The sequence below is a fragment of the Oryza sativa genome, chromosome 12, assembly GCF_034140825.1.
Source record: "Oryza sativa Japonica Group chromosome 12, ASM3414082v1".
NCBI lineage: Eukaryota > Viridiplantae > Streptophyta > Magnoliopsida > Poales > Poaceae > Oryza > Oryza sativa.
The window spans coordinates 27,083,630-27,109,910 of NC_089046.1; the positions used below are offsets into that span (position 1 = coordinate 27,083,630).

The 26,281-nt window shown below is 44.2% G+C and overlaps 3 protein-coding genes across 4 annotated transcripts; 1 reads left to right on the forward strand and 2 right to left on the reverse strand.

Annotated features, from left to right (window-relative positions):
- Window positions 1–2,290: 2,290 nt before the first annotated feature.
- Window positions 2,291–7,615, reverse strand: LOC4352813 (protein IQ-DOMAIN 5). Of its 2 annotated transcripts, none has more exons than XM_015762916.3 (7): window positions 7,530–7,615; window positions 6,248–6,377; window positions 5,058–5,276; window positions 3,979–4,206; window positions 3,730–3,843; window positions 2,966–3,467; window positions 2,291–2,757 (listed from the first exon to the last, which is right to left on the reverse strand). In XM_015762916.3, the coding sequence occupies exons 2-7, from the start codon at window positions 6,329–6,331 to the stop codon at window positions 2,594–2,596; spliced, it is 1,311 nt and encodes a 436-aa protein (XP_015618402.1). In that variant the 5' UTR covers window positions 6,332–6,377; window positions 7,530–7,615; the 3' UTR covers window positions 2,291–2,593. The 2 variants fall into 2 exon arrangements, with proteins under 2 accessions (XP_015618402.1, XP_015618401.1); XM_015762915.3 differs by having other exon boundaries at window positions 5,058–5,294.
- Window positions 7,616–10,893: 3,278 nt separating this feature from the next.
- LOC136354612 (dnaJ protein homolog) lies at window positions 10,894–12,875 on the forward strand. Its single transcript, XM_066306115.1, has 3 exons — window positions 10,894–11,468; window positions 11,961–12,231; window positions 12,318–12,875. The coding sequence occupies exons 1-3, from the start codon at window positions 10,894–10,896 to the stop codon at window positions 12,873–12,875; spliced, it is 1,404 nt and encodes a 467-aa protein (XP_066162212.1).
- Window positions 12,876–17,887: 5,012 nt separating this feature from the next.
- LOC136354613 (probable kinetochore protein nuf2) lies at window positions 17,888–19,819 on the reverse strand. The gene is made up of 6 exons (XM_066306117.1): window positions 19,781–19,819; window positions 19,526–19,697; window positions 19,313–19,437; window positions 18,980–19,093; window positions 18,268–18,894; window positions 17,888–18,139 (listed from the first exon to the last, which is right to left on the reverse strand). Exons 1-6 carry the CDS (start codon window positions 19,817–19,819, stop codon window positions 17,888–17,890), a joined length of 1,329 nt encoding a protein of 442 aa, XP_066162214.1.
- Between the last annotated feature and the right edge of the window lie 6,462 nt (window positions 19,820–26,281).

Below are 26,281 nucleotides of genomic sequence, written 5' to 3' on the forward strand. Positions count from 1 at the left end.
TCAGAAATTGAAAATAGCACAGGCAGCGGAGAATTTATAATTACTTGTATAGATTATGTGGATTGTTCTATGTTTTAAAGTTGATTGCTCACCTGCTTTCCTCATAAAAACAACCATTTTGTGATTGATTCTCTGGAGCTTTGGTATTCAGATAATTAAGTGGATGGATCAGATTTGTGCAACACAGCCACGCAGGTTCAGAAGATGACAACAACACAAGCGGTGGAAAAAGATAGGAGTAACAACAAATATGTTTTAGTTTTGTCATCTGGGGTCCTGCACTTTTTCACCCACATGATCATGCCACTACTCACTACTCACTACACAGTCCAGAAGCATCAGTTTGTGATAGTGCTTGATGCATGTACTGATGGACATGTGTTGCAGCCTTGAAGTAGCTTATGGCCATGTTAAGAGAGCTTTTGACTATTACAGTTTCTTATATAATCTTTAGCTTCTCTAACCAATTATCAATCAGATTCAGAATATGTGGTTATAGAATTACAATCAGATTCAGAATATGTGGTTATAGAATTAAAAAAAATATAATCCAGAACACGAGAATCTAAACTTTTACGAATTTTAAGCTCCTCAAACCGCAAAGGGTTTAATGACTACCGTTCTAGTATGCACACTGTGCACAGCACCTGCATATTCTGTACAGTATTGTACTGTGGTAGTACACATTGCTGGCACTCACATCACATGTGTAAGGCATGCAGAAGATGTGCTGCCACAATAGTGGTACCCCCAATAATAAGAGAGGGCTGTAGAGATCCAGTCTGACCAAGATCAGATGATTCTGATCAGGCCAAGTTATCTGAACAGATCAAGAATTCAATGCCAACCATTTCACATTCATTTCATAGGTCAAACACCCATGCTAAACACATTAGATTCTGTTTTTGCCAGTGTTTGCCTAAAAACAATTTTGCAGTTGGTGGCTAGAATAAGATCTTTCTTTATCTTTTGGATAAAAAAAATAGAAGGGAAAGATGCATGATTATCTCATTCTTAGTTGACTGAACTCTTTATAGGACAGGAAAAAAAAGAGAGCATGTTGGAGTATTTTCAATTAGTTTAGCTAGGAGAATACTATCTTTTTTTTTGGATATCTTTTTGTAGAATATGTTCAAGTACATAATCAGAAGTGATCCTCTATAGAAAATTATAGCAAAAAACAAACCTATCTTGATGTAAATTGATCAATTTTCTATGACCTTTCTTGTGAAAATAAGAAACCTGGCATGTCATGGTATGGCCAACAGATAGAGCTAATATTTTTGCTTGTCTTTGGGGAAACCTCTAGATCACAAATGATCCAAAATTTTGAGTGAGATTTAAAAAATTCAAATGGGCTTCCAGCTAACAGAAACACTCATATTTAAAACCAGCCTATATACTTCACATCATCTGTGGTATGCTCTCAACATCAGGGCATTTAGAAATTAGCAGCCTTTCCCTCTCATATCTCATGCATGTTTAACAGTTCAAAATTTCAAGAAAGAAAAGGTGAAAGAACTAATTAGTTTGTGATGTGACTTTCACAAGTCCTGGGCCCACCTGTCTACGGAGCAACGACAAGGCATCCTAGCCACAAATATTGGATGGTGCAGGGAATATTACATGCACCGTCCAATTTAGTTTGCAGTCATAATACAATATTGCTCTATTTTATATACAAAAATATTGTTCTGAGCACTGACTTGGCAACTACCAAGAAAAAAAATATGACGTCATTATGCATAGTAATTCACCAAACCTTATTGTGATTACCAAACCACCATTAGTATATCATAGATTATATAATCTTAGACATAACTAGATTATTATCTCCCTGAAAAATAAATAAACAAAGAAGAGAGATAACCACAGAATGAGCATACTCCTACTAGCATATTGCATATGTATGGACAGATGCATAGAACATGTAAGCTCAGCTTAATTATAACATAAAAATAGTCAAAGGCAAGCAGGTTCCTAGCAGGTGGCACACAAGGAGTCCTGCACCTGCAGAGGAGGCTGCTTTGGCCATCATGCATGATTGCATCTGGGGATCTATCATCCTGCTTTGCAAAAGGGGCACCACGCGGCACCAACTTTATCATACATACACAAGTTTGGAACCAAATGGAACACATTGTACTTGAACAGATTCTTGTGTTGTGTCTCTCATCATGAAGAATCTGGAATGGCCTTCCCATTGAAGGAAGCTAGGAGTACAAGATAGGGTAAAACATATCCATTTTAGCACTAACAATAATAATCATTGATGCTGAAGACCATGTCATGAAACAATAGGGCATATGGTTTATTGTACTGTGCATATTTTCACAGTTTTGCACATACAGTTCTCTGGTTATAGTAGAAGGAAGATAACTTACAGAAATATAGCAGAACTGCAGAAGCGCGAAGAGAAAATACTGACAACATAAATATTGCACAATAGAAACATGAAGCATGGCATCAATGTAGATGCAAGATTCTCTCTCTCTTTTCTTGGTTTATATACACGGATGCAACAGCACACATGACAACAGGGCTATTACCAAGCGTCTGAATGAAATGGGAGTTGGGTGGATTCCTCACTTTCTCAGGCCTTTACCTCAACTCGTTTCACAGTCGTGTTAGGAGGGTTTGGTCGTTGTTGCTGCTTTGATTCCAGCTTGGATGATCCTTTTGCTGCATTCTTGGAGCTCATGGATTGGTTTGTCCTGCCGTTGGTTGCGCCTTTTCCTACGCCCCCACCCATTGTTCCTGCACAAGTGAAAGTAGAATAGAATCAGATGCTGTTTCAGTATGAACTGTTTATACTTGGTTCTTCAATAGCATGTCAACTAGAACTGAAATTTCTAGCTAGAAAAGAATGATCTCTTGCAGGAGAGTTCGGAATGGCTTTCAATAGTTCTCTGAATAAAAGTGTTTCAGGAGATGCAGTGCCAATAAAAGATAGAAGATTTATTACCATTGTTAGGCAGTGACAGTCTCTTCTTGGATGAAGCATTCACTTGTGTTGGCCTCTCTTTTGGATTACTTGTGGACCGCGAAGCCAAATTCGAAGGTTGAGAATTGACTTCCTCAGAGATTTCATCTGATGGCTTTGGTTTTAGCTTGGATGATCCCAAAGAATTTGTGGGCAGAACACCTGCAGATTGCCCTGATGAAGAGCCACTTATATCGGAATGCGACTTCTTATGATTTGCACCGTTCTTCTTGTTTGAGCCATTCGGATGAGTGGTAGAAATGGACACTTTTCCTTTTGGTTTGTTCGGAGCCTTGGCCTCATTTTCATCAGCATGGTTATCATCACCAGTTGGAGCACTCTCTTTGGCATTAGTATCAAGCAACCTGTTCTCCCATGGGCGTGCAGCCATCCACCTCTCTAACCAATTCTGGCTCCACTGATTCTCATCCACCTCAAGCCCTTGGAGGGTTGCTGCTTTCTGTTTCCTGGAACCTGCTTGCCACTGCAAAAGCAAAAATAGGTGTTACACACCTTGCTGCCGCTCTAAGGGAAATCACCAATTAGCACACTTACTGTTACTAGTCTTAAGCAATTTTTCTTCTACCAAACAAGCTTGTAACATTAAGAGTTGACAACGGATGTGAATTAAGTAAAGAATCAAAAAGACTTTGCAGATCTTGACCCTCAAGCTAATTTCAACATGTAAAGACCAACATTTCTATGTCTGTACACAGATTTCTGTTAGAATGCTAGCATAGACTTACCTGGTGTGTTAAAGCGTATGCCATTGCTCTTTCCCGCTTAGCAGCAGCTTCCTGTCTTTTTAATACTTTAGCTTGCATTTGTTCCGCTGAGCCAATACCGTCACACCAGCGTTCCTGCATGCCATTCTTGGTGAATTATCACTCACTTATAAGTATTCAGTTTAAAATAAACATAACACCCTTCATATTCAGTTTAAAACAAACTATACGGAAGCATATAGCGCCATTCATTCACAGACCATTTCATACCTCAATTTCCCAAACATGGTCCTCGTGAACATTCTGTTCTGAAGCCTTCTTTTGCGTCACTTGACTTTCCAAAGAAATTCGAACTCGTCTTGCTCTGACACGAGCTTGAGCTCTTACCAATGCTTGCATACATTGAAGTGTTTCTGCTGCTTGCTTTCGGACAGCATGGCCACGAACAAGAGCCTGGAGTCTAACTAATCCTTTTAATGCTCGTAAAGCCCTCCTAGCCTGGTAGATATGACAAAAGAAAAAATGAGAGTGCCGCAAAGCCACATACATATGGGAGAAGAATACCACAAAATCATGAATTAGGTCGTATTTTAAGTTACTACTTATTTTGAATATTCTTCATATAGGTGCATATCTGGTCAGCCCATACCTAAAACATGAAAAGATGAGTTCATGTGAAGGTAGCTAGGCTCTAAGACTCATTTATTTAAAACAAAAAAAGAGAGAGATCACATTGTGTACTGATGCAAAAAAAAAAGATGCAGAGATCGATCCAACAATCTATAAAACTTTACTCCCAGGAGATCAAAACAAAGACTGAATATCTAATGACCAGTAGCATACTAGCATTAGTCCTTTTGTTTACTTTTAAATATTATCATCTGGAACATTTTGTCTTATATATGACAGAGACTAAAAGTTGTCCATGCTATCATGTTAATAGCATCTATTCCGTGAAGAATCTGATGGTTATTTACGAGACTGCAGAGGTTCCTGTAAATCCCAGCAGTTTCTCCTACTAGATTTAAATGTTCATCTGGGAAAATTCAAATCAAGGCCTAACAAAAATTGAGAATTTTTACAGATATATCTTGTAACGTCACATAATTGGACAGCAGCCAAGTGGTACTACTGACCATCTTCACAGGTGATAAATTATCCAGAACTTTGTCACACATAATAGAAGGGACAGCATTCACAACAGTCTTTCCTTTTTTTCCTAGCATCAAAGCATTACTTGGTCCCTACCTCACTTTAAGTTTGTGGCACATGAATTGCAATATATCCCGTGCTTTTCTAAGTCTCAGTAATAGCAATATAATATGGTAATATAAGATGGAGTATAATACCAAGAACGCTCGAAAGGCAGATTGAATAACTATTGCAGCATGATTCTCCCTTGTATCCAATTCAATCTGAGATACTTGAAGAGTTGTACCGGGTGAGGAGGTGATATTTGATATTGCCTGAATGTTGGTGTCACATGCCAATGGCTCAGTTTGTACACTGAGTTCTTCGACTGCAGCAGCACTTTCAGTATCAATAGAATGTTTTCGCTTGTGTAGCAACTGCGCAGTAGAGCTCCTCTACAATTAGCACAAAGTAGGGTCTTAAAGAATGATGAATACAGTAGAAAAAATAACAATGCTTAATATGTAAATGTGTGGCAATAGTGAGCCAAATATGGAGTACAAGAAATCAAAATATAGCAATGCAATAGTTTGCTTAACTGGCCATGCTATCAGACTCACTGACTCAGCACTGAACACCTTAATACACAAGATATAACTCATACCAGATCTTCTGCTATTTCATATACAATATTTTTGAGTGGTTATTTTATATAAATTCCTGGACAAAGTACATAAAAAGGCAATATATAGAAAATAACCTAACTGTTTCAGTGGCAATAGTTTAGACTGAATTGATTTATATTGAGATTTATTATAAAGCAAGAAATTTCAGAAGAAATAAATTCGATTTAGTCACATTTATGTACATAAATTTGTTGTAAAATGTTTTTAAACTCAGCCTGTCCACTATATGGTGAATGTGAGAAGGATGAAAACATTACAGTGTTGATGGCGGCAACTAGCAACAGAAATAATTTGGCAAGGTCAATGAACAGAAAAAGGTGCTACCATTAGGCATTAGCTACATGACACATGGCAAACAAGATTTATATATCTGTGACACTTCTGATAATGAACAAGAGAATAGTGTAGCGGTAACCCTTAAGTGATATGTCAGATGATAACAACATATCAACAGTCAGCAACAACAGCACCGACTGTCTTCCAGTGAGTTTAGGTAAAACATCTATTTTTCATATCATTCTTAAAGATTCCTCATGTTTTGTCAGGGAAAGACAAACATACATATGACGCATATCATATTCTTCCACTCACAACAGGGCAAAACATGAAATGACTTAAACAAAATACTACATGTCACATACTCACATGTACCAAATATGAAGTTATAAACAATTCGTTATCATTGCAGAGCAAACAACCATACTGAATATCATTCGGCTTACCACTCCACTGCTTTCAGAAGTTTGTGCTTTTTCATGCTTTTTTATCCCAACAAGTGATTTAATCCACTTGGCTGAAATGCCCATATTGGCCTTTCAACCCTTCTCCTTTAACCAGTTAGCACGGTAATACCTGTGGATGAGAAGATCATTGTCAAATGAAGTAGTACAAAATAATGAATATTGTACTGAAAATGGATCACAAATATGAGGAATTTTCGGTAGTGTACAATAGCGTTCAAAATGTCAAATGAACCAAGAAAAGGAGGTAGTCATAACATCTTATCTAACTCATTGATTAGAACAACTAAGTAATTAAAACGTGGCTGCTCAATTTACACATGCCACCAAGAACAATCCACAGCACTTCCGCCGAAGCTCATCAAGTAACGCCAATCGACATCATCACCCATTTTCTCCCGATATTGCACAAATTATCCACTCAAAAAAAAGCAGCAAAGATGACAAAAAAAAGCACAACTTTTCCAACAGTCCTTGTAAATTCTTACACAAGGAGGTGGCATTGCTGAACATACAAATCAATTTGCATCATTCCACGGTTTACCATAAACAATAGCTACTGCCTACAGCAAAGTATTTCTGCAACGAAGTAGCCTTACAACAAGCCAGTAATCAGTTGCACAAAAAATCTCATCAGACTACTCAACTTTTAACAGGCAGAACTAAAAGAAGCAGGGATGGAAGGGGAGTTCATGAGCAGAATGTGAAAGAGCGCCATAGCACATTCAAAGTAGCAGCTATGAGGCACCATTATCTAAGGAGAAGTCATGAGCTGGAACACTAATCTTCCACCATTTACCAAAGATAGCCAAAGAGTCAAGAGCTTCATCTCCAGACTACCAACCCTGCAATCTTGCAAAGGTTCTAACCGAGATGAACCCTGAAGAACATTGGCAACAAACAGGGAAAAGAAACATCCGCAAAGAAAGTTTACATCTTTCTTCACTACACACAAAAACTCACATCTTTGGAACTTATACTAACAAACTTTGCAGAATGTCGGCAAAAAAAAAAAAAGAGCCACAGTGAGGGCTAATTTTGCAGAAACCAACTGAAGGACATGCAAAATCTTGGGCGAAATGTGAACCCAAATTTTGGGTAAAGCGAGGTAATTTCAACGCCAAGCAAACCAAAAATACAGCCGCCTCTCAAACAACTAATGAATTCAGTGGATTCCCAAGATATCCTCAAATCCACACCAAATTCGGGCAAGAACAGGCACCAATTCTTGGGGAGAATGGGAGAGGATGAACAGAAACTCCACCTTGCCAGCGGCGAAGAGGGGTCAAAATCGCCACCGACTTGGCGAGGCGACCACCCCTTCCTCCTCCTCCTCCTCTGTCTGGGGATGGATTCCTGAGCTCCAACTCCACCCTTTTGGATTTCTTTTTTTTTTTGCTGTGTGCTTTTCTACTCCTCGTTTTGACGCTTCCTTTCGATTATTCTGAGGGAATTTCATTTCTTTCAGGTCCTTGTGATTTTCCTTTTTGTCGGCAACGTACTCTGCTCCTCCAACTTCTGATTTATTAGTAAATCCTTGCTCTCTCTCTCTCTCTCTCTATAAAAAAAAACATTCCAAACATCCAAGCTAAAATTAGTGGAAGTAAAAATGACACTTCTCACTATTAAAAAAATAGCAATGGCGATAGGTAGATAAAGAATATTTAAGAGATAAAACTTCTCGTTTATGTGTTGATATTAGGTATAGGATGATAGAAGTTGGTTTTTTAAATAATTAACTATTTGTCACTCTTACAAGTAATTCTAAAGGATTTGCTACTAGACCTATATGTCATACACACATAATGACACATATGTCATAGACAACGAGTGGCAAATTTTTAATTGCCACATCTTAAAAGTGGCAAATAGTTCTATGTCAATTCTTTTTATAAAATTTAAACTTTAAAAGTTGAGGGTTTTTTTTAATGGAGGGAGTACAGACCGTGTCAATTATTTGAAAATGGTGGAGTATAAAATTATTGTTTTTCACAGGGATTCCAGTGGAAACTGAAAAATCCAAGTGCACGAGCGATGATTACTTAAAAGAACGGGTGCTTTTGTGTCATAATAGCATGGAAGAAATAAATAGATAGCCTTTTTTTTTTACTTTTCAGACCTCCAAATATTAAAATATTTTAATATTTAAACGTGGATGGAGCAATAGGCCGTGCGGCGTGGTCGGTCCAAGGGGTACGTCGCTGCGTGTGCTCATCACCTTTTCAGTTTTCACCTTTTCAGTATAACAGACTGTCCGGTGGGGCCCACAGAGCAGAGGACCACCGGACGAAGTCAATGCATTGTGGCCCCAGCCAAGGATTTGGTCATTTCTTAAAACGAAAAAAAAACATCTTTACCTACTTAACCCAAACTATTTTTTTCTTCAAAATACGGACGTTACACGTACCTCCGTCTCAAAATAAGTACAGTCATGGGAATCCGTGTCCAACGTTTGACCGTTCGTCTTATTTGAAAAATTTATGATAAAATTTAAAAAAGTTAGTCACACATAAAGTATTATTCATGTTTTATCATCTAGTAACAATAAAAATATTAATCATAAAAAATTTCAAATAAGACGAACGGTCAAACGTTAGACATGAACATTGTAAAACTGCACTTATTTTGTGACGAAGGGAGTACTACACAATATCACGTACCACTGAAAGAATAACTAGAGCACTAAAACAGCTACAGGACTCTCTACCAATAGACTAGCCAGTTGAACTGTGTTTACTTCGCAACCCTCAAACTATTTTATCTCACCTTAGAATTGAATTTCTATTATTAGTGCCTGGTGAAATATCTTACTATTAGCTACTCCCTCTGCTCTAAAATAATTTGAATTCTAAAGTTTAAACTTTATTTCAAAATAAGTTAATTTATATCAATTTTAAATTGAAAAGACATATATTTAATATCTTTTACCTATCAATCCATTAATAGTAGTACTTCTCTTTCTGTTAATAAGGTATGGTGTGGCCTTCTTTTTCTATTGAAGTTGTATAGGGATGTGAGGATAGTTAACTTTGAGAAAGAGAGATTAGCTATCAAAAATCATATGAACTTACTTTGAAATCTGCCTATGCTACGGATAGTTTGGCGGCACTTCTTTCACTGCTAAATAATTAGAGAATTTTCGGCATTTCATAGCGATGAACGAATTAATGGGCCATTGTTCAAACGGCATATTTGTAAATGAAAAGTAATTTGTGAATAAAATTTTTATATACGTGTTCTTAGCGATATAAAATTAAAGGCTAAAAAATAAGCTTCGATGTAAAAACCTCAAAATCAATTTAAGGTTGAAAAATCAATTTTTGGCTGATAAATATAAGTATAAGTGAAAAGATGAGGCTGTAAATCCATTGGAATTCACATATATCTCTCTCTATATATACATTATCTTCACTCTTTCTTTTTAACACACGATATTCACATGTCGGTGGATGTACGTAAACTGAAAGATTTTCCAAAATTTAAGGAACTGCAAGCTCCGGTATTTATTCACTCACTCTCATGCGTCCGTTCAGGGGTGTCTGAAAATAAATTCAGAGAGAGTGACAATTCAATCAATCAATATTTGCTCAATCTAATCTACACGACATCTTTAATTCCTCATAGGTGGTCCTGATGCTTGGCCCTCAACTAATTTCCTGTCATGTCAGATAGTACTAATTATTCAGAACTCAAAGTCGTTAGGTTCGTGTTAATTATTTAGAGTTCTCCAGTTACTCAAAAGTTCATTGTTCTTTTCTTTTTTTTCTTTTTTAGAAGTAGGTGGTTTCTAAGAAAGATTCCGTTGCAAAACCTTGAAACTTATTCATATTCATACATGCATTGTTATCTTTTAAGTTAATCTGTCTGCATCATTTGATCATTAATTGTACTGCTAAAAGACAAGTATATATATAATCATGCATGCATGCACGTCAGAACACAAGAAACATTCAGAGATCATATGCTGTGACCACCAGTTAACTTCAGTTTATTAGTGCTTAAAGAGAAGTTAAGAATATAATTGGCCGGCAGAATAGAAAACAGAGGAAGTGGAATACAAAATGTGCCAGAAAAATTGTAGTAGGAAGGTTGTTAGTGCATACATATATGATTATATGAATAAAAATATGTGGATATGTGTTTGGAGAGGAATGAAACACAAAAGGAAATTAAAGAAGGTTACTAAATAGGTTGACTAAGAGAAGATCATTAAACAAATTGATTAATCTGAAAAAATAATTTTATTAATAAAAACAGGAGTAACTTTTGCTTCTTTTTCATCAAAAGTTTCAAAACTATGTTAAATAGAGTTTAGAGTCAAACAAGCCTCCGTTACTCTTGTGGACCCAAATAGCCAACCTCTATCTCTGTAGGCCCACTAATGTTGGGCCCAAAACAGAAAAAAGCCCAATCCCGGAAGCCCAATAAGGCCTAACTCAACAAACTTGTAATACTATTACACGTTGTGCTGTACTCCGTATGCAGTAGAAACTCAACTCCGGCGTTGCATAAAATATCAAAGTTTTATTTTATCTTTATCGATCTCGAGATAAAACTCGATAAATTCCGTCGTCTTCTCGCCGGAATTCGTAAGCCGCCGCCGTTGATCGACGACGGCGACGACGACGATGGCGGCGCCAGGGTGCAACAGCGACAACAGCCGGTACTACGACCTCCTCGGCGTGCCGCGCGGCGCCGACGGCGACGAGATCAGGCGCGCGTACCGGCGCGCCGCCGTGACGCACCACCCGGACAAGGGCGGCGACGAGGAGGCGTTCAAGGAGGTGGCCCGCGCGTACCAGGTGCTCGGCGACCCCGCCCTGCGCGAGGTCTACGACGTCTACGGCGAGGACGGCGTCAATGGCGGGGTCGGCGCCGCCGCCGCCGGCTTCGGCCGGTACGACGACGCGTTTGACGAGTTCGTCGAGACGTTCAGGTACCTCGTCGCCGCCGGCGGCGCCGACAGGGCGTTCGGCGACGCCGTCGAGATGCTCAGGCACTTGGTGGCCGGTGTCGCCGCCGGCGGTGGCGCCGACGACGGCGGCAAGGCGTTCGACGAGGTGATCGTTGGGATGTTCAAGAACATGATGTCCGGCGGCGACAGCAGCGTGGAGTTCGTTGACTTGTCCCTCGAGGAGTTCTACAATGGCGCCACCAAGAAGTTCACGCTCTCGCGCGACGTCACCTGCATCCCCTGCAAAGGGTAATGTGACGTCATCCAAACCTTGCCGCGGATCATGTCAAACTGTTTTAAACACTCGAGTGGAAGTTCACCCGTTTTTTTTCATATCATCCGAATGGTTATAATTTTTTTTTAAAAAAATAACAATGATAGATTAATATGTAATATATCACTTCATAAACATGCAAGTTAATATTCGACTTCTATAATTTGTAAAAAAAACAATAAATTTGACTGCGAATATACATATACTAGTTAAAGTTTAATTTGTTATTTTTGTTACAATTTGTAGGAGTCGAATTTGAATTTGCATGTTTGTGAATTTTTTTTAAAGATTAATATTACATACTAATCTATATAGTAATTTTTTTTAAATTTTTTTATAATTATTTAGTTGACATGTAAGAAACGGGTGGACATCGAACTGAGAGATTAGAATCCATCTACCACGCTTCGTCGTCTTCGCCGTGTCGCTAATCTAACGTGTTTGTTGTTTCGCTTGGTCCCGAGCAGGACGGGGAGTACGCTCGCCTCGCCGGCGACGTGCGCGGCGTGCAGCGGCGCCGGCTACAAGGTGGTCTCCCAGCTGATGCGACTCCGGCGACGCGGGAGCGAGCCCTGCGCGGCGTGCGGCGGCAGAGGCGAGGTCTCACGGGGCCTGAAGCGCTGCTCCGCGTGCCGCGGCAGCAAGGTGGCGACGGACACCAAGGTCCTGGAGCTCGCCGTCGAGAAGGGCGTGCCGGACGGCCACCGGATCACCTTCCCCGGCGAGGCCGACGTCAAGGTACGTACACCACCCACCTCGGATTTGACCGAACACCTTGAGCTCATCTGAATCGATGCGTCATCGTGACACGTTGTGCCGTGCAGGAGAACGGCGTCGCCGGCGACCTGGTGATGGGGCTCCGGCAGAAGAAGCACGGCAAGTTCACGAGGAAAGGCGACGACCTCGTCTACGAGCACGAGCTGTCGCTGGCAGAGGCGCTGTGCGGGTTCCAGTTCGTGATCACCCACCTCGACGGCCGGCGGCTGCTGGTCACCTCCGGCGCCGGCGAGGTGATCAGGCCGGGCCAGCTCAAGGCCATCGACGGCGAGGGCATGCCAGTGCACGGCATGCCGTTCGCCAAGGGCACGCTCTACGTCGCCTTCCGCGTCGCGTTCCCGGGCACGATGACCCCGGCGCTCCGCGACGCCGTCGCGGCCGCGTTCCCCGCGGCCACGAAGGCGGCGGCCGTGGAGGACGGCGGCGGGTGCGAGGAGACGACGACGACGACGCGGGACGTCGGAGGGGAAGAGGAGATGAAGCTCAACGCGAAGGGCGAGCAGTCGCCGACGACGCGGATGGAGCACGGCGCCGGCGGCGAGGATGAATACGTGCACGTGCACGGGCACGTCGACGAGGAGGAGGAGGATAATGAGGAGATGTAACTTGTGACATAGTAGACATTACGAATCAAAATTGAAGTTGCATCTTTTATACAGCTAGTGCAAAGTTTTGTAGAAAGGCATAGCATTCGCAACAATGTGTCAGAAAAATGCAATATGCTTTAATTAAAGGGTTAATTAGATCCATGCCGTGGCAAATAAAAAAAATGCCACACCTATTCTGGAATCTGGGTGTGTGTCACTACTATTCCGTCAAATTGGATCCGTGCCACAATGTACACCCTGCGCGGGCTTTGCCACCGTTTTAGGGTACCGTATTTTCGTATGGACAGTTTTGCCCTTGCGTTCACATGCTTAGACCTCGAGCTCTGGTCCGGCTCGACCAGCTCGCCATTCATTCCCTACACCGAAACCCTAGCTTCTTGACGGCGGCAAGTTCTTACCAAATTGCCGCATTGTAGCCACCGGCGTCGAGGATTCCTTGCGGTGTTCGAAATCTGCACGGTGGCGGAGGCACCGCAAGCACACTTCAGCGTGGGGATGAAAGGAGGTGATTCCCTCAATGTACCAACACTGCAACCACTCAAAGATTGCTTCCAACTCGGTGGATCCATCGTCGCTTGCCGTCGCGCTAGCAGTCGTCCGCGTCGTCGTCTTCCACCGCCGTAGCCTGCGCCGCCGCCATCAAGAAGCTAGGCTTCGGTGTGGGGAACGAATGGCGAGCTGGTCGAGCCGGACCAGAGCTCGAGGTCTAAGCACGTGAACACGAGGGCAAAATTTGTCCATACGAAAATACAATACCCTAAAACAGTGGCAAAGCCCGCGCGGGGCGGATCCAATTTGATGGAATAGTAGTGGCACGCACCCGGATTCCGGAATAGGTGTGGCATTTTTTTATTTGCCACATTTCGAGTGGCATGGATCCAATTAACCCTTAATTAAACAGCTAATACGCGGAGGTTAGAAGGGGTCGGAGAATTTGTTGCCGAACCCTACCACCTAGTGATTAGGAATCACAATTCATGATATTATAACTGGACTACCACCTCATCGATCGATCTATACCCGCATGTCATCATCCATCGCGTACCCACGGCCGGTCCTATGATTTTGAGGGCCCTAGGCGAACTCATCGCGATGAGCCTTCTAAGCTATATATAAAATTTATTGATATATACACATGCTAATTTTACTTGCAAAACGAAAACAAATACATCCATATATTAAATTTAACATACCTGGTAATTATCAAGAAATAAAGTCGACCAAAATAACAATATATTTGTAACTTGGAACTAATATCATTATTCACTAACTTAATGAAGAATAGAACCATATCATATCCATTGCTTCCTATGAAAAGATACTTCTTCGGGCATTTCTTGATGCAAAATCATCAAGAACGGTAGTAAGATCAATAGTGTCCAAGATATCCTTCTCGATTAAGCACATAGTCAAGCCATTTAACCTTTCTTGCGACTTAGTTGATCTCAAATAGTTCTTCGACAACTTTAATTTTGAGAAACTTCTTTCAGCTGAAGCTACCGTCACATGTACGGTTAAGAGAATTCGATAGGCAACTGAAACATTTTTATAGAAATCCGCATCTATAAAAAACTTCAGAATCCCAGGTGCGGACATCAAAGAATCTGGCAAACTCACTTGCAACACCTTTAATTCCGAATAAAAATCATTGATCTCAACATTGGATGAGATACTAGATTACTAGTATTAGGTGTTGGCACCCCTACCATTATGGCCCCCGCCATCATGGGCCCCCGGCGGTCGCCTCGGCTGCATAGGGCCAGGGCCGGCCCTGCGCGTACCGGGATGACCCGTGATTGCTTGCTTCGATTTGATTCAGCGGCGGCATGGCGATGGACGAGCGCGAGTCGGCCATCGCGGAAGAGAAGAAGGTGGTGGTGGAGGAGGAGGAGGAGGAGGTCGGAGACCTGAAACCTTTCTTCTACGACGAGGCGGCGGCGGCGGCGGCGGAGAAGCGGAGGCTGCAAGAGGAGGCGGTGGCAGCAGGGAAGGCGGAGCGCGGCCGGAGGCGGGCGGCGCACCGGGCCGTCCTCGACCGGATCAGCGAGCGCGATCCGGAGATGGGCGAAACCTACTACACCCGCTACCACGACCAGGACCTGTCCGAGTTCAACGTCGACAAGGTCTCCCCTCTCCCTCCCATGCGCTTCACGGCCAAAGCGTACCGTCTCAGCGAGGCCAGCTTGTACATCCTGAACATGGTCAACGTGCTCGCCATTCGCATCGATGATGGTGATGTCCCCTTCCCGATCGCCGTCTACGGCTCCGTCATCGCCAGAGACGATCTCGATCACAAGTGCATTCCTCTCTTCTCCCGCTCCAGAGATGATCCTCAGCTCATCACCTCAAAGGTACTAGTACCCAGGGTTTCAGATTTCAAAACTAGGGTTTCTTTCGGTGGTGGGCGAAATTTCCGAAATTTCGGATTTTTTTCGTACGAAATTTTTTAAAATTTTGACTGGATTTGAATAAAATTTGACCAAATTCACAAAAAAATACAAAAAAAACCTGAAAGTTTCGGGCGAGATATGTGCATTTCAGTGGGGGTGGGGGGGGGGGCGAAATTTCCAAAATTTCGGAAATTTCGAACTGAAATTTCAAACCCTGCTAGTACCAGATTTCCTGATCGAACTAGTATCTCTATGCATTACAACATTGCATTGTATTGTAGTATCATTTTAATGGAAGAGTAGTAAATTTCGCACTAAATACTTTGGGAAAAAATATACACACCACAAAACAACGGATTTACTCCCTCCGTATGGCGGATATTGACGGGCCCTCATCGGGGTATGGTTCTAGTAGACGGCTTATATTTTGAGATCAATCTCAAGCTCAAGGGTGTTCGGGTTGGCAGCGCGGAGGAGGACAAACAGATTAGTAAAATAGTATGGCGGATGAATGGCGTATTCCTTGAAACAATCTTTCTATCACAAAACCTGTTGACTGTGGTTCGACCTATCACCATTGATCCTTGCAGGAATCTCTATCCCCTGCAGCTCATGTATGCGTTCGTCAGTAACGCTGTGGAGGCCACTGTTTCTGTCAAGGTTCTTCAGGGGCATTTCTATGGGAAGATAACAGCTTTGCCCCAGCACGGTCAAAGACTGCATTTTGCTTCATGATAGCGGATTAGTGCCAGGTGGTGGTGGTGTGATGGCCTCTGATCACGGCAATTGATGTATTGATGATTTACAACGATAAGTGCCGGGAATTGATGAATAGTTTTTGGCTGGTAACTTTGAAGCATGTCCCTCGGGAGCAGAACGTTGAAGCTAATGACCTTGCTCAGGGGGCATCAGGATACAAGCCGATGATGAAGGATATCGAGGTAGAGGTAGCTGCAATCACAGCCGATGATTGGAGGTATGATGTTTTTCAGTATTTACAGAATCCATCTCAATCGGCTTCACGAAAATTGCGCTATAAGGCCTTGAAATATACCTTATTGGATGATGAGCTGTATTATCGGACGATTGATGGGATATTGCTTAAGTGTTTGAGTGCCGATCAGGCTAAGGTTGTGATGGGCGAAGTACATGAAGGTATTTGTGGTACTCATCAATCGGCACACAAGATGAAGTGGTTGCTTCGGCACACAAGGTGTGTTTTTGGCCGACAATGTTGGAGGATTGCTTCCGATACTACAAAGGATGTCAAGATTGCCAGAAATTTGGAGCAATTCAGAGAGCACCAGCATCGGCTATGAATCCTATCATCAAATCATGGCCGTTTAGAGGTTGGGGAATTGATATGATCGGTCAAATTAATCCACCATCGAGTAAGGGGCATAAATTCATATTGGTGGCAACCGATTATTTTACCAAATGGGTGGAGGCAGTTCCTTTGAAGAAAGTTGATTCTAGGGGATACAATTCAGTTTGTGAAGGAATACATCATCTACCGATTTGGGATTCCTCAGACTATTACAACCGATCAAGGGTCGATCTTTGTATCTGATGAGTTTGTTCAGTTTGCCAATAGCATGGGTATCAAGTTGTTGAATTCTTCACCATATTATGGACAAGCTAATGGGCAAGCCGAGGCATCTAATAAGAGCTTGATTAAGTTGATCAAAAGAAAGATTTCTGATTTTCCTCGGCAATGGCACACAAGGTTGGTCGAAGCATTATGGTCTTATCGGATGGTTTGTCATGGATCGATTCAAGTACCTCCTTATAAGCTTTTTTATGGACATGAGACTGTTTTACCATGGGAAACTACAATTGGCTCAAGGAGAATAGATATGCAGGATGATTTAACAGCCGCTAAGTATTATAATCTTTTGGTAGATGAAACGGAAGATCTGGTCCAATCCAGATTAAGAGCCCTTGCAAAGGTGGCTAAAGATAAGGAATGAGTTACTCGGCATTATAACAAAAAGGTGGTGCCCAAGTCTTTTTCTGAAGGAGCTAGTCCGGAAGTTAATTTTGCCGATAGGAACTCGTGATAACAAATTCGGCAAGTGGTCACCAAATTGGGAAGGATCGTTTCAAATACATAAGGTTGTGTCCAAAGGAGCTTATATGTTGCAAGGACTTGATGGTGAAGTTTATGGACGAGCACTCAATGGAAAATATCTGAAGAAATATTACCCAAGTGTCTGGGTCAATTCATGATCGGCTGAGTGTTGCCGATACCTGTTAGGCGATGTGTTGACATCGCCTTGAGATGGCCGATATAAGTTATATCGCCCTTAGCAGTTTTTCAAATCATAATCGATTGTGCTTTGCCGATGTATGATGGTCGATATAAGTTATATCGCCCTTAGCAGTTTTTTTTCTTATCATAATCGGTTGTGCTTTGCCGATGTATGATGGCCAATATTTAGTATATCGCCCTTAGTCCAAATTATAATTTTGTCAATGCCTTCAACATTGCAAAATTAGGGGGGCAAATCTATATGAAAAGTCTGGATTTCAAAAGCAAAATTTGAGAGCAAGTTTCATAAGCAGAAAGTTATTACATCTCAAAAGTTAAGTTTACAGATTTAAATTACAAGATTTAGCTCATCCAGACACATATCTTTGGATGGCCGATATTGCCTTTTGCCTAATCTGATCTACCTCATCTATGATTTGGGCATCGGTTGCATCAGTGCTTGGGATCACCTTCAGAGATTTGGTCAGATAGGCTAAGTGCTTGACAGATGCCTTCAATTTTGACTTCTGATTTTCAATAGCTTTTGGCAAGTCGGTAAGCTTTTGCTGTTCAAGGACGATCTGTGCATTGCACTGCTCCAATTCGGCCAAGAGTTCTATCTTTCGAGCATTCAGCCGATCAATGTTAGTTTAAGTAGAGTCTGGACCAGTCTCCAATTCATCAAGCTTTGCTTTCTCTTCATTGATAGAGACCCTGTTGGCTTGGATGGTTGCCTAATCTGATCTACCTCATCTATGATTTGGGCATTGGTTTCATCAGTGCTTGGGATCACCTTCAGAGATTTGGTCAGATTGGCTAAGTGCTTGACAGATGCCTTCAATTTTGACTTCTGATTTTCAATAGCTTTTGGCAAGTCGGTAAGCTTTTGCTGTTCAAGGGCGATCTGTGCATTGCACTGCTCCAATTCGGCCAAGAGTTCTATCTTTCGAGCATTCAGCCGATCAATGTTAGTTTGAGTAGAGACTGGACCAGCCTCCAATTCATCAAGCTTTGCTTTCTCTTCATTGATAGAGACCCTGTTGGCTTGGATGGTTGCCTCGAGATATTTTCTTTCACGCCGATCGGCAATCCTCCTCTGAGCTTTTTCGAGTTTAAGCCGATGCTGCTCAAGGTATGTTGCTGGGGTGATGGCATCGGCTAGTTCATCTGGGATCTTGTCATGCATTTCATTAAGTCTATCTCGGATGGATCCACAGCTTGTCACCAGGGTTTCCAGAGAGCCTTCAAGCCTTTTTGAGATGTCTAGAAGAGCTGACTTGATATCATCGTCTAAGGGCACCAAAGCTGTGCTTGTGGTTTCTTCCTCTTCATCCAAGAATTGCCTAATGTCAAAAGAGAACATGTCGGCTAGAACCTGAAAAAGAGAAGCATTGGGAATATGAGTTAAGAATAGAGGGATGGCAGCCGACATGATTTGCAGACTTGTGATATATACTTACAGGGACAACAGGAGCTGGTGCCACCACTTTTTCTTCCTCTTCCACATGATGGCTATCTGCAGCCGATTGAGTGTTTTCACTTGGTTCAAAGACAGGAGTTGGAGGACGAGGAGGCTGAAAACACAAGTGCAAGTTAGCATCGGTTATTTAAAAATTAAGAAAAGAAAGTTGATAAAGTTTTAAAGTTAACTGATGGGGTTGGCGCTTGTGGCTTTTTGGAAGCAATCTTTTTCTGCAAGGAGTCAAAGTTAAAAAAATTGGTATCAAGGCAGAAGAAATTTAAATTAAAGATTGAAAACATGCACATACTCTTGGTTTGTATGTAGGACGTACTGGAGGTGATGGTGTTCTTTGAAGAACAGGTGGATCGGCTGGAGGAGTTTGTTCCCTTGTTTCACTAATATGTTCAGCTGCTTCATCTATATCTTCTACCACTGCTTCACCCTCCAGGAATTTTGCTACATTTGGATCTACGGCTGGCAGATCATCGGCAACAGTCTTTTGCAGCCGATGGTGCAGCAGCCGACTTGGCTCTCTTCTTCCTACCAGCATCAGGGGCTGTCGGCACACGGGGCATGCCATGCAGCAGCGTTGAAGTCTTGGGGGCATTGTAGCCGATGACTGGAAGAGATAGACCACCACCATTGGGCATGAGTCTTGGAGCATATTGGATTTCCACACCACTGTTGCTGCAATGAGGAGGAGAAGATTCTGTTGTCTGCGAAAGAGAGAATTTGCACAAGGTTAAGATTAATACATCAGTTTGCAGTTAACAGAATTGACGAATGAGAAGATTCTTACTTGAGGGACAGCTTCAGGGAACAGGTCTGTCAGATACATTGAAGCCGATTGGTGAAATAGATGCTTCTTCCACTCTACCCACCATCGGTCAAATACTGCACTTCTCAACATCCTTAGCTTTATGTTATTGATGCTGCCTAGAGGTGGTCCTTCTATGTTCAGCAACCGATCCATCATGAGTGTTGATGTGATTTCTCCTCTACTTTGGATCTTGTCGGCAAAGAACAAGCTAATCGGCAGTTGACATATGCCGAATTGCCTTGCAGCACTTGTCGAATGATAGAACTCATAGATCATTTGGATATTTTTGCCTTGGTGAATGCTGACAGGAAGGATGCAGGGGCTGATGGCTGTTGAGTATACTTCTCTGGATTTCTCATACTTCTCAGAGTTGATTTCTTCAAACCGAAAGTCGCCTGGTAGCTCAAAAGTGCCATGTCCTTCGTATACAAACCAAATTCTAGTGCTTCTGGGGAACCCATCATAAAAATTGTTGAACCACTCTCTGAAGGGCTCAGCCGATAGCTTGGATACGGTACTGACCGATGCTGCTTCTCCAAAGGACATACATCGGCATGTGGTGACTGTTTCTCCATCATCTTTGATGATCGGCTCAAACCTTGGAAACCTTGCATCGGCTAGCGGTGGACGTTTGGCAACCATCCTGGTGTGCAAGTTCAGCCAAATTTGAAGTAGCCACCATGGACCTCCAGTGCCGATTAATGCTCTAAAAGCTATTTTGGTTGTTGTAGTGTTGAGAGTTTGATACAGTAGGGCCACAGCTCGGACCACAGAACAAGAACTTCTCGAGCCACATCATGAGGAAAACTGCGTGCTCTCTTATAGAAATCGGCCCGGTTTCCATGTTCTTTGCAACATAGCTTGACTAGCCGCCTATGCTTTTAGTCTTAAACTCATGAGTGGGCTGGATGTTCAAGCTGGTCAGGTTAGCCGATGAGGTTATGTCTAGGCCAGTAATCATTATGATATCCAGGAGAGTTGGGGTCATCGGTCCTTGAGAGAAGAGGAAAGCGTTGATGGCTGTGGACCAGAAATGAGTGGCAGCTACCATCATAGGCTCATCCTTTGCCATATCTGCTGCAGTCAAGGCTAAGGCTTGAGATATGCCGATTTCTTCCCAATGGGTCATTTTGCTAGCCGACATCCTCTTATACCAAGTGGGCCAACTCTTTTCGGCCGATGGCCAAGATTTGAAGGTGTTTTTCCATAAGCTCAGATTTGGGTTGGCAAATCTAAATGGGATTCGGTTGGTTTCTCCATTAATGAACTCTGTGGGGTCTGGGTTGCCGATTGGGCCAAGGAAAAACTGGAATTCATCGGTTATGCTAGGAACTGCTATTTGGTAAGAGAGATGCTACAGAAGCAAGAAAATCGAAGATTGAGCGGGAGAAGAACCAAATCTGTGCAGTAAAGAAAAAGATTCAGCCGATAATACTTACCTCGACGTATTCGGTGGCCAATGAGCTCGGTGGACTGGTGGAAGTCGACATTGCTAGCGATGAAGGTTGGGATTGCAGAGAATCGCCTTTGGGTCGCCGGAAATTTCGAGGGTGTCACCGGAGAGCTCAAGGAATAGATTGGGGAAAGTTTGTTGCTAAAGCGGTTAAAACGGAAGCTGACGCCGTGAAAAGTGCAAAGCGGTGGTTACTATTTAAGAGGGAGCACGGTAACGGCCAAAACAGAATCGGTAATGGAAGCTCTAGTTTTAATTGGAAAGGGAAATTGAGCAAATCCGCCACATTACAAATATAGCGGACTTGGGGGGCATGTGTTAACGACCAAATTTGGTAAGACATGAACCAGGTTCGGCATCGAGATCGAAGCGGATTCGGCAGAAAGTTAGATTCAAAGAACAGCGTGCGCATCGGCTGAGAAGGCATCGGTTGGAGTCTGAATCGGCTGAGGATGATCGGATGGAGGACAGCTAATATAGCCGATGGGGCTGATATAGCCGATACAGCCGATGGGGTTAATACAGCCGATTCCAGCGGCGATGGCTTCGGGGCTGCTTCTAGGATCTATTAACGTGCTTCACAGGGATTGCCATGATGGAGATAAAGCTCTCGGAAAGGCAATTGTATCTATTAATTAGGATATTTTGTATAATTTTCTTAGAGATATGTTTGGGCAAAAGTCTACCGTAAAGACTTATGGTATCATAGAGTTTGTTAGAGATAATAGTCGTGTCTGGCAAGGACATATTTTGTAATCTCGGGTATAAATAGAACCCGAACCCATGTAATCAATGGACGCACGTTCAACACACTTTCGGCGCATCGCCACCCTTGTTACTTTCGTTTTATTTCGATGAGTTCTTACTTTTGGGTTGAGCTGCATCGATTCGATCTTCAACTAGAGATAAAACTTGTCATTCTGAGGTGGCTGTTGCGCATTATACATCTGCTGTTCAGGTACAAACTGAGCCCCAACAGATGGATTTTGCTGAGCAAGTGGCGTTCTCTGTCCTACTGGTATCTGTTGCACCGTCTGCTGCTTAATCGGCTGGATAACATGCTGCCTAATTGGTGTCGGCTGTACTGGCTCAACAGTCGGCTGAGTTGGCAAGAACATTGCAGCAATCTGCTCCTGGGTCAGCCGATTGATGTTCTATCCAACATGTTGCGGTTGCTCTCTGGTCAAAACACGAGGATTAACCATGCCTCTGTACCGACGAAATCGATGCAGCTCAACCCGAAAGCAAGAACTCGTCGAAACAATGAAAATAGGAAACAGGGTGGCGATGCGCGGAAAGTGTTATTGAACTGTTGTTGTAAGTTACATGGGATCGGGTTATATTTATACCCGAGATACATATGTGGTTTTGTGTCACGCCCAGAAATTTAGCCCAAATTTCCAAACTATTTTGTGTATGAAATCCCTGTCCAGGACCAGCCAGGGTACACAAAATGACAAGTAATAAACAGATCCAAACGTAAATAAAGCGTAAATACTTACAGAAGAGGCTCTTAGTCCTCACTCCGAAACGAAAGCAGCAGCAGCGGAAAAAGGCGATCCCAGCGGGGCTTCAGCTCCAATCCACAAGCAAAACTCAACTGGGGTCTGAGCCTTGGTCTTCTAACTTCGCCTTCAGCTCAGAAGCACTACACTTCTGAAAAGGGGGAATAATAGCAAGACTGAGTACAACCACCGTACTCAGCAAGCCACACCAATGATGCAGACGTGCAAGGGGATACAAGGATGGCTGGTGGCTATTTGCATAAAGGCGGTTGTAAAGCATTTTATTGAGCAAAACAGTAAAACTATTAAGTAATTAAGGTAAGATTAAATCTCCACTGATCAACGCTACACCACGTTAAACAGGCCCAACCAACCCACTTGAACTACAGTGCATTGGGTCGATTTATTAAGTGTGAGACTAATCACGGTGAATCTGGTCGACCGCCCATAACTGTGGGCACGGCTATTCGAATAGTTTTACTCTGATCAGAGGTGTACAACTGTACCCACAAGACAGCCCCACGACACGTTTCCGTGCGCCGACATGCCACCACGACATACCGAAAAGAGGCCGGGACAGGACCCTTCGCATAACCCCCTCTAACCAAGCACACCACACCTCAGGTTTCACCCCCACTCCTCGCAAGGCAGCGGGCAGTCCCCTCTCATGCCTAGGTGAATCCGGAAGCCGCATAGGCCGTCGCAGGGTCCATCCAAACTCCATCACGCCCACCCTTGCCTGGATGCGTCAGCTAGAGGAAAGCTACACTACAAGCCCAGCCATTGCCCACGCTGGCTTGTGGTAAGTACGATGAATTCTTCCAGGGTTTTCCGCGAACCGGTCCTTAATTGCCATGGGTGCGACTAGCAAAACCATGCACCCACAGCCCACCATTCAGTCGTATTTTAGTTGGATAATTACGGCCATGAAGCGTGGCTAGATGTCTCGAGCACGCAGCTCATTCTGATACTAAAAAGATCTAATACTGTAATTATCCCATCAACTGAGCTAGTGGTAATTAAGCATGGCTAAGCATATAGTTCTAGCTATGTCACATAAGTAACACAAGCTAGGCGATTTATTATCCACGGTTGACAAATGACATATATCAAGTAAACATGGCACAAGCGAGTAGATAGGTAAACCCTATTCCCATGTAATTAGCAAGATATGCATGTTTGTTTGCAAATGGTAAAACATTTATAAATTGGGATCAACATGCTCAAGGGGAATGTGTGACTTGCCTTACTTCTTCGAAACAATCTTCCGAACTCTTTTCCTCGCAACCACGGACTTTCGAAACGACGGATTCTACACGCTGGCACGTAAAATGAGGAAAAACTCTAATAAAAACCAAGCAAACAGTACATAAAAAGTAAACATACATGTAGAGCTCAATTTTAGATGAATTTTGCAAGTTGAATGGCCCAATTTGGAGTTCGAATGAATTAGATATGAATTTTACAAGTTTTGAGCCATTTAAATGAATTTATAGAATTATTAACGAATTATTGCGCAATTATTAATTATTTTCCAAAGGAAATGATAAGCGCTGACGTCAGTAAGGGGAAGGGCGCCAACAGGCGGGCCCCGCACGTCAGCGGCTCCAAGGGGAGGGCACACGGTGGACCAAGTCCACCGCGGCCTAGGCGGCGCCGTGGACCAGGAGCACGGGCGGTCCACGGGCAGCGCCCAAAATCAGCAATGGAGGGAGCTGACTTGCCAGGCGTCGGCGGCGGCGCGACGTGGCGGCGAAAAGAGGGGAAAGGGAGAGGAGACGGAGGGGGTCCTCACCGAGGGGCGTCGGCGACGGAACGACGACGGAAGGCAGCCGGCGGAGCTCGGGCGGAGAGGGGGTGGCGGCGCTCCGGCGATGGGCGGCGCCAACAGAGGGGCGGCCAAGGGGCGCCGTGACCTGAGGAAGGTGATTGATGGGTTCGACGAGCGCGGGGTGGCCGGGAACCATGAGGAAGGGCAACTGGAGGCAACAAGCACGGCGACGGAGCTCACCTCGCGCGGGGCAGATGGCGTTCCGGCGGGGGATGGCGATGGTGAGGAGGCAACCAAGGGAATCCTCGTCCTTGCAGAGCCGAAGGAGGCGACGGCGCATCGCGAGGTGGTCTGGGACGGCAGCAGGAGGCGGCAAATGCGGCGGCGGCCTCAGGTTGGCGGTGGGGATGGTTTTTCGGTGGTGGTTGAAGGAAGAGGAGCGGCTGCCGGGGTGGAGCTCAGCATGGCGATGCTGACGGCGGCGGTGGCGCAGCGCAGCGGCCACTAGGGCGGTAGTGGTGGCCGGCTGGACGTGACGGGAGGCGGTGGTGGCTCGGATGCACGGTGGAATGGCGTTTTGGTGGTGGTTTTGTGGATTCGAAGTGGAGGCCGGGGTGGAGCTTGATGCGGCGAATCCGTCGGTGGAAACGGCGCAGCACGGCGGCGACGGGAACGGCGGTGGTGGGCGGCTGAATGACGCCAGCGAGCGGCGGAGGTTGGTGGCGCGGTGGGGCGGCTTTCCGGTGGCTATTGGGGAAAATGGAGCAGCTGCCGGGGTGGAAGGGGAGAACAGAGTGGGTGCCGAGGTAGGGCTTGGCTCGGTGATGCCGAAGATGGCGGCGGAGCAGTGTGGCGGCGGCCCTAGCGACGGGAAACGGCGGCCGGAGCTCGCCGGAGGTGGGCGGCGATAGGGAGCAGCGTGGGGAGAGCGGGGAAAAGCGCAGGGAGCTCGGGGTGGAGGGGGAAACGGAAGATGGGAGCACGAGGGTGCTTTATATTGGGCTCGGGGATGGAGATCGTGTCCGGGAGAGGCGGGATCGGCCGGCGACGTGGGGAGGCGAAGTGGAGCTCGTGGGGAGGTCAAACCGGCGCCGTTTCTTGAGGGGAGAGTGGGGGGAAAAGGTGGAGGAGGTGGTGGGGAATCGGTTTCACTTGGTTTGGGTGCGAGGGCGTGAGCGGGAGGGCGCCGGATTTGGCGGGACGTGGGCGGCAACCGCCGGCCATGGCGGCTTCGGCCTGGAAGCCGAAGGTAGGAGGAGGGCCTGATAGATGGGGTCGCCGGGCCCACCTGTCGGGGAGGGGGAGAGGGAGGATGTAGACCCCCGATTTTGGAAATCGGAAATCTTCTGTGTTTATCCGTACCAATCCCTGGATCAGTAGTTGGTACACACATACATAGTTGGATCACAACATATCACGAATGAATTTAGGCTAAAAGAGTTAAATACTTACATTAGGGCCAGGTAGGCCAACAACTATCAGAGAACAACAGCGGAAGACAAAATAATATAAGGGCCCGGTTAACATGCCACAGGCAGTCGACTGGGGAACGAGACCTAGAACAAGACCGCACTCCGATCATCTTGTTGGATACGCAAGCGTACCGACAAGGGCTTCTCTTCAACACTCTCCTAAAAGATATATGAATAGCAAGGGTGAGTACCAACCGTACTCAGCAAGCCACCACAATAACAATGCATATGGTAGAGGGTATTTCAAGGAATGGCTTCAGGTTCTTTTGCATAAAGCTA

What these genes read in the sequence shown, in the direction of transcription:
- LOC4352813 (XM_015762915.3), bottom strand. Translation starts at nt 6,331, where the DNA reads ATGGGCATTTCAGCCAAGTGGATTAAATCACTTGTTGGGATAAAAAAG. An exon ending in CTTCTGAAAGCAGTGGAGTG is followed by an intron (nt 5,295 to 6,247) that starts GTAAGCCGAATG and finishes TGCTAATTGTAG; the next exon opens with AGGAGCTCTACTGCGCAGTT. An exon ending in ACTGTCACTGCCTAACAATG is followed by an intron (nt 2,758 to 2,965) that starts GTAATAAATCTT and finishes TCACTTGTGCAG; the next exon opens with GAACAATGGGTGGGGGCGTA.
- LOC136354612 (XM_066306115.1), top strand. Translation starts at nt 10,894, where the DNA reads ATGGCGGCGCCAGGGTGCAACAGCGACAACAGCCGGTACTACGACCTC. An exon ending in ACCTGCATCCCCTGCAAAGG is followed by an intron (nt 11,469 to 11,960) that starts GTAATGTGACGT and finishes GGTCCCGAGCAG; the next exon opens with GACGGGGAGTACGCTCGCCT. An exon ending in CCGGCGAGGCCGACGTCAAG is followed by an intron (nt 12,232 to 12,317) that starts GTACGTACACCA and finishes TGTGCCGTGCAG; the next exon opens with GAGAACGGCGTCGCCGGCGA.
- LOC136354613 (XM_066306117.1), bottom strand. Translation starts at nt 19,819, where the DNA reads ATGTATCTGACAGACCTGTTCCCTGAAGCTGTCCCTCAA. An exon ending in CACCAGCTCCTGTTGTCCCT is followed by an intron (nt 18,895 to 18,979) that starts GTAAGTATATAT and finishes TCTCTTTTTCAG; the next exon opens with GTTCTAGCCGACATGTTCTC. An exon ending in ATGCCCAAATCATAGATGAG is followed by an intron (nt 18,140 to 18,267) that starts GTAGATCAGATT and finishes AATGCTCGAAAG; the next exon opens with ATAGAACTCTTGGCCGAATT.